The 12,122-nt window shown below is 38.5% G+C and overlaps 1 protein-coding gene across 4 annotated transcripts in view; it reads left to right on the top strand.

Annotated features, from left to right (window-relative positions):
- nalcn (sodium leak channel, non-selective) overlaps window positions 1-12,122 on the top strand; it is a 71,777-nt gene that overhangs the window by 33,447 nt on the left and 26,208 nt on the right. For all 4 annotated transcript variants that reach the window (XM_082507751.1, XM_082507750.1, XM_082507749.1 and 1 more), the window contains 5 exons: window positions 1,841-1,972; window positions 3,003-3,170; window positions 7,887-8,078; window positions 9,409-9,546; window positions 10,044-10,118. In XM_082507751.1, coding sequence (XP_082363877.1) covers window positions 1,841-1,972; window positions 3,003-3,170; window positions 7,887-8,078; window positions 9,409-9,546; window positions 10,044-10,118 — 705 coding nt within the window. The remainder of the gene's footprint in view (window positions 1-1,840; window positions 1,973-3,002; window positions 3,171-7,886; window positions 8,079-9,408; window positions 9,547-10,043; window positions 10,119-12,122) is intronic.

The following is a 12,122-nucleotide window of genomic DNA, read 5'->3' as shown; positions in this document are numbered from 1 at the left end:
ACCTTAAGGCTCAACTGAAGTTTGCTGCTGATTACATGGACAAAGATAAGACCTTCTGGAGGAAAGTTCTGTGGTCAGACAAAACAAAAATCGAGCTTTTTGGCCACAATGCCCAGCAATATGTTTGGAGGAGAAAAGGTGAGGCCTTCAACCCCAAGAACACCGTGCCTACAATCAAGCATGGTGGTGGGAGTATTATGCTGTGGGGCTGTTTTGCTGCCAATGGAACTGGTGATTTACAGAGAGTAAATGGGATAATGAAGAAGGAGGATTACCTTCACATTCTTCAACATAACCTAAAATCATCAGCACGAAGGTTGGGTCTTGGGCGCAGTTGGGTGTTCCAACAGGACAATGACCCCAAACACACATCAAAAGTGGTAAAGGAATGGCTAAATCAGGCTAGAATAAGGGTTTTAGAATGGCCTTCCCAAAGTCCTGACTTAAACCCCATTGAAAACATGTGGACAATGCTGAAGAAACAAGTCCATGTCAGAAAGCCATCAAATTTGACTGAACTGCACCAATTCTGTCAAGAGGAGTGGTCAAAGATTCAACCAGAAGCTTGTGGATGGCTACCAAAAGCGCCTAATTGAAGTGAAAATGGCTAAGGGACATGTAACCAAATATTAGCACTGCTGTATGTATATTTTTGACCCAGCAGATGTGATCACTTTTTTCTGTTAACCCATAATAAAGTCATTAAAGAACCAAACTTCATGAATGTTTTTTGTGACAAAGAAGTATCTGTTCCAATCACTCTATCAGAGAAAAATCAGAGTTTTAGAAATAACGGGACACTCAGTAGAGCCATTATATTCTATTCTTTACAAGTGTATGTAAACTTTTGACAACAACTGTAGGTGCCAACCGGCCATCTGCTGCAACCGGTCGCAGCAGATGACCCCGCCCCTCCCTCAGCCTGGTTCTGCCGGAGGTTTCTTCCTGTTAAAAGGGAGTTTTTCCTTCCCACTGTCGCCAAAGTGCTTGCTCATAGGGGGTCATATGATTGTTGGGTTTTTCTCTGTATCTATTATTGTGCGATCTACTGTACAATATAAAGCGCCTTGAGGCGACTTTTGTTGTGATTTGGCGCTATATAAATAAATAGAATTGATTTGAATTGAATTGAAATTGAATTGAATTATTATTTCACACAAAGCCATGTAGATTTGGATAGCTTTTTTCCCCTTGAGAAATGAAATCATTACTTCAATATTACACAAAGATAACTTATGCTGGTTATCTTTGTGTAATATTAAATTTTATTTGATGATCAGAAACATTTAAGTGTGACAAACTTGTAAAAGAAAAAAACAAAACAAAACAAGAAACCAGGAAGGGGGCCACACTTTTCACAGCACTATATCTTCTTTAGTGTGTGTTCTATCAAACCCTTTGTTTTTTTACTGCAGTTGGAGCTATATCCAGCTGTTTAAATTGAAAGTATATTTTTGTGTTATCTTTTGTCTGTGCTTGTTCATTAAAATCTCAGATAAACACAAACTCTAGCTGAGCAAGTCACAATTGCAGATCTCTTATCGAACACCATGCAATACATTTTTTGTTTTCTCAGTCAAAGCAAGTGGGGTTTTTCTGTGGTGTTTTTGTTTCCACTGACAGAGATTGTCCAAATTATCAATCAATCTGTCAAAGTCTGAACAGATTGGACTGACACAGTCAACTACTGTCCAACATGCTGAATTGAGGGAAGCGTTCCAGACTAACTCGCTGCCAGCTAATGGTCTAAATACTAATTGTCTCCTGTGTTTATTTGAGTAAAAGAAAACAAAAGCATTCCTGCTATTCTACTTCAATTACCTTTCTGCTTTTCACACAGCAAATGATGCGGTCATCTGTGTTCCACATGTTCATCTTAAGCATGGTTGCCGTGGATGTCATCGTTGCTGCTAGCAACTATTATAAAGGCGAGAATTACCGCAGACACTATGACGAGTTTTACCTGGCAGAGGTGAGATTTATTTATCTATCTGTCTATATATATATATATATATATATATGAATGCAAATCTATGACAACTTTTATTATTAATTTTAATTAAACGCAGAGTATTCTGTTTTAAGAGCTTTAAGGTAATTCTTGTTTTTTTGTTTTTTTAATTTCATCGTTTTAGAATATACACAAGTGTGATACTGTGTGTCCTTCAGGTTGGTTTGATGTCATCTGTATGCAGGTGACATCACACCAGCAATGACGATAAGGATTGTGCCCACTATCCCAGTCACTTCACACCTCACTCTCTTATACAGCTGGATGGAGGAGATAAGAAAAGGGAAAACCCACACAAAATATTGCCTTCTGTCTCCTTCCCTTCCTATCATGCAGACACCCATCTGCAGATTTGTTCTAATCTGTGTGAAGGATTTGAAGGGTATATAGGAACGAGGCATTCGGTTTAGAGAAATGCATGTTTTACAGAATGTCTCAGATCCTTTGCATGGTAGTCCAGTGTTTTACTATTGCTGTCAGCTCGACTAGAAGATACAGATTTAAAATAAAAAAGAAGAAAAAAAAAAACATATTCTGCTGTTAAAGGATCTGGGTACTAAAGCGACCTGTCTGTAGTCCTGGTCTGTCATCCTCTGAAAGCATGAAGAGAAACACACACAAAAATATTTTTGCTTAAAAAAAAAAGCACAACAATCAGCCTCCTTTTGTTTCAAATACTTTTTGAAACAGGCAAAGTACTGATGTAATATAGTGGTAAACATCTCACTGTCCTACATTTTTTGAGCTGTCTATGTTTCTGTTGGATGTTTTTGGTTGGACACATCCTCTCTACTTCTTAGTAATAGGATTGTATTATTTTAGACAATTTCATCATCAATATTTCTTTTTATATTAAAAATTTGTTATATATCAGCATGCTTTGCGACAGTGCATTGTAGCCATAAATAGAAGTTCATCCACAGAATATTATAGTATATGCCCTCCTGAAAGATGTCAAATGCAAAAAGGGATTTTCCCCCTTCTGTCCTAGGTTGCATTTACTGTGCTGTTTGACCTAGAAGCTCTTCTGAAGATCTGGTGTCTAGGCTTCACTGGCTACATCAGCTCCTCTTTGCACAAGTTTGAATCTCTGCTGGTGGTGGGAACCACTCTGCACATCTACCCTGACCTCTACCATTCCCAGTTTACCTACTTTCAGGTATGGTTGCACAACTACATGCATAAACATTTTCATGTATTTTGATTGAGAAAGCATGATTCCGTACACATTTATCAGTCCCATGAAGAACAGATGCTGTGAATCGTTTTGTAACTTTCCCGTGATCATGCAAATAAACCATATCACTAGTCTCTGTTCTTCCATACATTTAAAGTTATTTCATGTTTTGCTGTGACAATAATGATTCCAAATATATCAGGAGAGTGTCTTTATCGATTCTGGGATTGGAGGAGCCCTCAAACATCACATGTCGGGTTTACGCTCCGCAACATTTTTTGGACTCTACTTAAAAAAATGTTGTTGGTGTGAAAAATGTTAATAATATCAGAATACAAAAACGTGCAGAAGAGTTCAACTCTATATGTAATTGCAAATAGAACAAAGACACAGTATCCGATGTTTAAACTGAGAACATGCTTATTTTAAATTGAAGCCAGGAAAAATGTTTTAAAAGAAGTGGAGGCAACAACAGACAGGAGAAGAAATCTGCACCGAGGGCCAGGGCTGAAAGCCAATCCTAAATGGCCGTCTCGAGGATCTTCGGGCCCTTGGGCTGCATTGCATTAAAAACAGACGTGTAATCGCTGCACAGGCTGAGGAACCACTGTTAATGTTGTTTCTGCACCCACAATATGTTAAAACTCTTCTATGTAAAGAAAAAAAAACATATACAAACAAAAGATCCCAAAATGGCAAGTAATTGGTTTCCTCAGTAACCCATTGCTTTTGGAGTGCTGCTAAAAGAGTATGTGATGCAACACAGTAGCAAACAGGCCCATGTCCCAGGCTTTTTTAGTCAAATAAAAAAGAAATGTCCATTTCATCATCTGATTTGTTGTCATCAGTGATTTTCAAAACATTGCCTTTTACTTAAGTCTTAAGACGTAAACATTTAAAGTTAATCCAAAGCCAATTCAAAGTATATCTTTAATCAGTCTGAGGATCTGAGGTAAAATTACAATTTACAGTTGTGATCTGACTGGACCCCTGAATCCATGAATCCATCCACACAATCTGCAACTAGATCCATATATATTTGGACACAACTTTGATTTTTTTACCTGTTTACTGAAACATATTCCAATTATAGTTATATAATGGACATGGACATAATGTGTAGACTTTCAGCTTTCATTTAATGGTATCCACATTCAAATTGGGTGAAGGGTTTAAGGGTTTCAGCTCCTTAACATGTGCCACCCTCTTTTTAAAGAGACCAAAAGTAATTGGATGATGACTCAAAGGCTGTTTCATGGGCAGTGTAGGCACTTACTTTGTTATGTCATTGTCAATGAAGCAGTCAAAAGGGTTGATTTGAGGTGTGGTGCTTGCATTTGGAAGATTTTTCTGTGAACAGACAACATGTGGTCAAGGAACTCTCCATAAAGGTGAAACAAGCCATCCTTTAACTGCAAAAACAGAAAAAAACCCATTCTAGGAGTGGTACATCCTGATAAAGAAAGAAAGCACTGGTGAACTCGGCATCACAAAAAGACCTGAACATCCCAGGACAAAACCTAGGAGTTTATTAAAGCAAAGAAGTGGAATATTCTTGAATGGCCAAGTTAATCACCTGATATTAACTGACGCGAGCATGCATTTTTCACTTGTTGAAGACTAAACTTCGGACAGAAAGGCCCACAAACAAACAGCAACTGAAAGCCGCTGCAGTAAAGGCCTGGCAGAGCATTAAAAAGGTAGGAAACCGAGCCTCTGGTGATGACCATGAGTTCGAGACTTCAGGCTGTCATTGCCAGCAAAGAGTTTTCAACCAAGTATTAGAAATGAACATTTTATTTTCAGTTATTTAATTTGGCCAATTAATTCTGAGCCCCTGAAATGAAGGGATTGTATTAAAAAGTTCATCACATTTTTATTCTTTCTTTTTGTTCAGTCCACTGAATAAAAGGTGAAAGCCTGCACTTGAACTCGTCTGAGTTGTTTCATTTAAAATTCATTGTGGTAATTTAAAGATGCCTAAACATATTTAGGGACCTAACTGTATTTTCTGATGACTAAAATTTCTTTACCCCAGAACCTTGTTGGGTTCGAATCCACCACTTGGCTGGTGCCTTTCTGTGTGGAGTTGGCATGTTCTATCCGTGCTTGTGTGGGTTCTCTCCGGGTACTTGGGCTTCCTCCCACAGTCCAAAGACATTCAGTTAGTAGGATAAGGTTAATTGGTGATTCGAAATTGCCCATAGGTGTGAAAGTGAGTGTGAATGGTTGGCTGTCTCTTTGTGTTAGCCCTGCAACAGACTGGCGACCTGTCCAGGTTGTACCCTGGATAAAATGAGTTTAGTATTAAGTTTTTATGTTCCTTAGTTCCCAGTATTGTGTAGATATCTGATGTTTTCAGGGATATTTTCAGTGAAAAGTTACATTCTGGTTATTTATTGGTATTTTGTAGGGATCGGTTATGTGACTTTTGCATATGAGCCAAACAGCTGGGATGTTATTCTGTTGATAGAAGCAACAGTGTATTATGCCTTTGGCCTCACTTTTGTAGAGGTGCTAGTTGTAGTGCTCCATGCTTTTTTTTTCTCTACAAATTCTGTGTTGTCCTTGAATGCTTGTGTGGGTGTGATCTTACATCCTCCAAAATGGTTTGCACATTTTTTTTTCTTTTTTGCATTCCAGTGTTCAGGCCAGAAAAACAAATGGCCCATGAGGGAAGGTGCCTTGTTGCTCTAACAAAGCCTTTAAGTATTGTATCGGACCAAATTTGAACCGATTGACCTTGATCTAGTAACTATGACAGAGCTCTAAGGATGATCTAACAGGAAGAGGCTTCTCGATGGGTTTTTAATGAGCCTTGACCAAACAATCTGCCCACTGACTCTCTCACAATAGCTGCCATTCCCACATGTGCAAGGCTTTCAATTCGAGACCTGGAAATATAGAGATTAGCTGTGGCTGAACAGTTGAAAGCTACAGTTCACTTGATATTTGTTACACTGTTATATGAGTTTTTCCAAAATGAACATTGTATTTATTTTAATTCTGTTAAGTGTGATTGAATTTATGTGTATGGAAAAAATGCTGTCAGTGGTTGTACACAATGTTTTCACCATTTTTTTCTAATGCAATTACTTCATCCTTTTAACTAATAAGTAATTTTTTTTAGAGAATCTTTAATTTAAGTGCATTGATTCTGCCTCACTCATTGATCACTCTTACTTTTCATCTTTTTCCAAGCAGGTTGCACTTTAAGAAGATGACATTTTTTTCATGAGCAATTCATTTAAATTTTCTGGGCTCAAATCAGGTCACTAGAAGAAACTAGCCAAAGCAGTTTTTGTATTCTCTTTTTTATTTAGCTCTGTCTAACGGAGCATTTGAAAAGCTTCATTCTTTAGGTTCCTGCTTATTGTAAAACTTTGACACACACACACACACACACACACACACACACACACACACACACACACACACACACACACACACACACACACACACACAAACATGCACAAAGGTCCATTCAGACAAAACAGCCCATATAAATAGGCCAGAAGAATGGACACTTCCCATCTGTGTGCGTTATTAATTTATTTATTGAGAGAGGCAGGAAGCGGTATAATTGTTCAGTGTTTCTTGTAAGAGTCCACTGCTCAAATTAAGATCATTGGTATTTATTATTATTATTAATATGGCTTTAAATGCTTACTTGGGTAGCTTTGATATCTTTGACAGTGACAGTATGGCACATCACACAGTTTAGTTTCGTGTTAAGAATTGCATTGGCTTGCATGAAGCTGAATTCAGAAGCTCAAGCACCAACCCAGCTGGAAAATGATTCTCTGGGTGTCATTTATTGTTAATTATCAGTGTCAGATACACTTTATTATTTGGCATACAAGAACAAGGTTTTGATTAAGTCAACATCATCTTGTCGCCAGACCAAGCTGCTTTTTTGCTAATGTCACGTCTGGTTTTAAGGAATGGAGATTTGTTTCAGTCTGAATTTGAATTGCCATAATGGCAATACCTCAATGTACCTAATATGAATTCTGAGAATAAAAACAAGACAGCAGCAGCTTTGTTGTTTGAAGAAGCGCGGAGGGGGGGACTTTTGCTGGTAATTGCCTTGTATCCTCTGTGGATTTACCCTTGTTTGCTTTGTCCTTAGCCTCAAATTATTAATTTATTTTAAAATAGACAGTTGCTATCATGGTATGTGAAGAGTGGAACATACTTTGTATCACTTCTGCTGTGAGTGTTATTACTGTCTTTATTTTTATTTTTTACTCGAGGCATCCTTTTAGAACAGTATCCTATGTTTGTCTTTTTTATTTTGTTGTATATCTAGGATATAGGGGAGAGCTGTTTATTTGGCCTAGTATGGGATTCTGAAGAAAAGCCTGTGGTCGAAGGCTTTGCAGAGAGGAGCTCGATCAATAGCTACTCTCTGATCCAAGCCTGACAAAGATGCATTACCTTTTGGAATTGTTGTCACCACAGGCAATTTAGGGACTAATCCCACTGACAGACCACAGTATCACCTCACTGTTACCACTGGATCAAGTTGAATGCTCTCACTTTTAAAATCAATATGTAATCCATGTGCTGCTATGTTTGCTTTTTATAACCATGATATGTATTTTAAATTCTCCCTAAAACCTAAATTATAAACTTTATGAAAAGGGGGGCACAGAAAGCAACCTGATGGTAATGATGTCTTTTTCTTTCCCTTAGGTGCTACGTGTGGTGCGCTTGATTAAGATTTCCCCAGCTCTGGAAGACTTTGTCTATAAGATATTCGGACCAGGTAAAAAATTAGGCAGCCTGGTGGTGTTCACAGCCAGCCTTCTCATCGTAATGTCTGCTATCAGCTTGCAAATGTTCTGCTTTGTGGAGGAGCTGGACCGTTTCACCACCTTCCCCAGGGTAAGCAACCTTGAAGCTTATGTATATTTATAGAGCCAAGATTGTCTTGTCTGTGGGTTTGTGGTCATTCTTAATTCCTTAGACATCTTCAGTAACCATGATTTATTTGAAGAGACTGTTTAGTAGGCTGCCATCAAGAGTTAAAATTCAGTTTTTCTTTTGTCAGCTTTGTCTCAGCATAATATTCTTAAGTTCTTAAGAAATTAAGAAAAAGCAGTGCTGCTTGCATTTCCATTGCACTGCAGCCTCTCTATTGTGTGTGCTACACTCTGCAACCTTTTCAAAATTGCCCAAGGTTGTGTTTTAATAACATACATCTTGTATCCAGAAGAGGGGACCTGTGGGGTGGAAAGGAATAGTTTCTTCTCAGGCAAACATGCAGTGCAATTTAAATTGAACTATTCGGGTACATAAACTACACCAAAAGGATTTTTTTTTTTTATGAGCAGCACCAATAAGGAGATCTCATGCATCCAGTGGGGAGGCCCTGCAGATGCTGATAATGGGTAGCATGACAGGTCGACAGATGTGGCATCTCCTTTGATTTTTAAGTGCTCGCAAGCTTCTCTCTCTCATTAGCAACGTCTTTCCATCTCCTATTTTTTCCTTCTCTCCTTTCCAACGTTTCTCTGATCCTAGGCACAGCGGGATATGAAGGGCTGCTCATGAACAGATGCCACTTGTTTGCTGTGTTTCCCCTTCTCTCTCTTACTTTCCCTCTTCTGTTTCACACACTCACATAGATGCATCCAGTCACGTCATACTTAATCATGTTTGGCTGTCTTCCCTATGGGCAGACCTGTTGTTGGGTTTTGTCTTTATGTGCAGTGACTGGGACATTGTAGCAGGTGGGAGGGGCAGAGGCGGTTGGGGTGGGCGGGGGTGTGGGGCCAGCTGGGTGCGTGCTGTCTGAAGGAGAAAGGGTAAGAAGAAAGTGCAGGCGTGCCATTTGACTCCAGGGGCTGTCGTGTCGCAGCTGGCTGTTCCCTACACCTTCATCTGACCTCTCTCAAGTGCATGAGAGGGCAGGAGACCAGAGGAGAGGGGAAAAAAGGAAAAAGCTGTCTCCTCGCTTTTTCTGCATTGCTTATGTTTGGAAATCTTAGTCACACGGTTGTGAAAGATGGTCAGAAGGGGATATGTGCATTAGCTGTGTGATTTGCTCACCAGTGAAAGGGAATCTTTCAAATGCCAAATGTCTTTCTCGGTTTGATTTCCTTCCTTTTTGCTTTTGTCTTTCTTTCCCGCTCTGGGCTGCTTTCACTTTAGTTGGCTTCTCTGGCCTTCAGTCTCGCTCACTTGCTTTTACCCTGTGCTTCCCTCCCTTCAGGCATTCATGTCCATGTTCCAGATTCTAACACAGGAGGGCTGGATAGATGTCATGGACCAGACGCTGGTGGCTGTAGGTCATATGTGGGCTCCAGTTGTAGCCATTTACTTCATCCTCTACCATCTGTTTGCCACCCTGGTGAGGAAGAAATGATGCTGCATGAAATGTAAAGTTAATTAAATAGACTGTTGGAATTGTGTTTTAGTACATTGTAAATTGACAATAGAAATCTATATTAAAACTCTGTATTCTGTGTTTTTCTCTGTTAAAAACTAGTTAGAAGTTTAAAGTGACAAAAGGATACATGGATTTCTTTCTTTATATTTTCAATTAGAGCCCTGCCCCTTCATTGTTCTCTCAACTGGCACATCTAATCACAGTTAATCAGACTTGCAGGCGTAAGAAGTGCTGACATTTCAGTGTTTGGCCTTCTGATACGGGGAGCCATCAGCCAGCACAGACGCTCTCTAGATGACTCACAGCTCACTCTAGACAGATAGGATGTCTCCCGTGAGAAAACGAGCAACAAATACAATTACTGAGCGGACTCCATACTTGAAAACATCTTATTATTACTTTAATGATATTAATGACACAGGAAATGTTCAATGGCACTTTGTCTTATTGCATTTTAGATTCTGCTCAGTCTTTTTGTGGCTGTTATTTTGGACAATCTGGAGTTGGATGAAGACTTGAAGAAGCTCAAACAGGTAAGAAGTTTATATCAGATACAGTGGCTCGCTAGTTATGGTAATGGAAATGCTTACTGTTCAAATGAATACTTACCTCATTCCATCTCATAAGCCAAGTTCAGTGTCTGATTTTATTTATTTATTTTTTAAATATAGGATGTACTAGCCATTCTTCAAATGTTTAGATATTAATATTGCCTCATTAAGAACACAAGCCTTGCTGGCAACTATTAAAATCTTTGAAATTCAAGCTAAAAACAAGCTAAACCATCCATGGGTTTTGCAAATAATGTGAATAAAGCTGGTGTCATGACAATGCCTCGCTAAGCTTGTGTGATTTGCCTTGGCGGTCTCGTATTTACTATGGCAATGTACTGTATTGTATATCAGTGAATCGCCAACAGCTTTGTGAGGGGTATTTTCAGATTTTATGTGTTGCAGTGTTGTAGTGGAGCTACGGGATGCTGTTTTTTATACTGGCTTATTTGCAAAGCTGTCGAGTCATCTATAGTTTCCACCTTCTCTTGTTAATCTTCTTTCTGCTTATTTATTCTTCTGCTGCCATTAGATCCTTTTACACAGGAGTACAAAATTGTTATACTGATTGGGGCAGTCGGCTGATTCTTTTACCATTTGTTTTTTGAGTATGTTTAGCACTGTTGCATAAAAAGACTCTTTTTATGCAAGTTTTTCCTGTTTTATATATATATTATTATATATATTGGATGCAGTATATAGGTAGGGTGACTAACCGTCCTCTTTTTTTGCACTTGGTGACTTGTAAAAGCCTATATGACATGTTTTATTTCACCATTCATTAACTGCACAGAGAAGACATTGTTTACATATGTTAAAGTTTTCTTTAAGCAAACAGTATTATTAAAGTTCTTCACGACTGACCCAAGTGTCCTCTCTTTTGGAAATCAAAATATGGTCACCCTCATATAGGGTAACATGAAAAAAACATTGTGTAACATTGTTCACACGCCACACTTTAACAACAGATTCTAACCTCTGCAATAGCAGTAGTTCAAAAAGTAAAAAATGGAAAACAAATGAAACAAAAACGAAATGTCACAAATTGGACTAAACAATGAAATGAATTCTACACATGTACTATATCCACAAAATTGTTGCTTCATTTTTCGGACTTTTGAATCGTCTTCTAGTTTAAAACTCAAATCATGGCTAACTTGCACCACTCCACTCCTAGTGTTCTCACCCTACGAAAAGCTTAACAGAGACATACTAAAGATTTAAGCCACTGATTATTTTTGCGTTCTCTTTGTATCCATACAAAACCTTTACACAATTGTTTAATCAACTTGAATAGCATTGTGTACACACGCGCTCATATAAACTGTGTACCAGTAGATGGCTGGCAGGTCTCAGCTTCCTTGGACAGGTTATTTCCCACAGCTGAGTGATTAGGTGCAGTGAGTGTAAAATTGCCTATTTTACAGGTGCTTCAATCATGGATACAGGGCTGACTATAAATAAATGATAGATGGTAATCACCCTCCCTTCATGAGACGGCTTCTGCAAACATTTGGCAAAGGCCCAACAACAGGTCCAGCATATCTAAGAAATACACATGTAGGTCATGAGGGATGAGAAACCAATCACGGTGTATGTGATGGGTAATTTTTGCCTGGTTCTTGATGAATGACTTGACTGACTATTTGACTCACTATTTATCACAGGTGTGAGTTGTATTCATGACAAGCACTTTAAAAAAAAAAGAAAATTTTTTTTTTGTTTCTTTCAGCTCAAAAATTGTTTTGTTACTAAAAGTATTGTGATTACAGACTGGATATCAATTAATATTTAGAGTAAGAATGCGACACCAAAGCCATGTGTGTGCATGTTGTCCTCCCTGAGACATTTTTAATCCTTTCTTCTTCACAGTTGGCTGAGCACAGTGACAGATGCTGTGTTCAAATTAATTGGAAATAATGGAACAACAAATTGAAGCAGAATAAACTATTCAAAGAGTGACTTCATACAAATCGTAGAATGTTA

Source organism: Aulonocara stuartgranti, assembly GCF_965226115.1.
Source record: "Aulonocara stuartgranti genome assembly, chromosome: 16".
In the NCBI taxonomy this organism is placed as follows: domain Eukaryota; kingdom Metazoa; phylum Chordata; class Actinopteri; order Cichliformes; family Cichlidae; genus Aulonocara; species Aulonocara stuartgranti.
The sequence above is the reverse complement of the archived record's forward strand: the minus strand, read 5'-3'. Positions and strand labels throughout refer to the sequence as shown.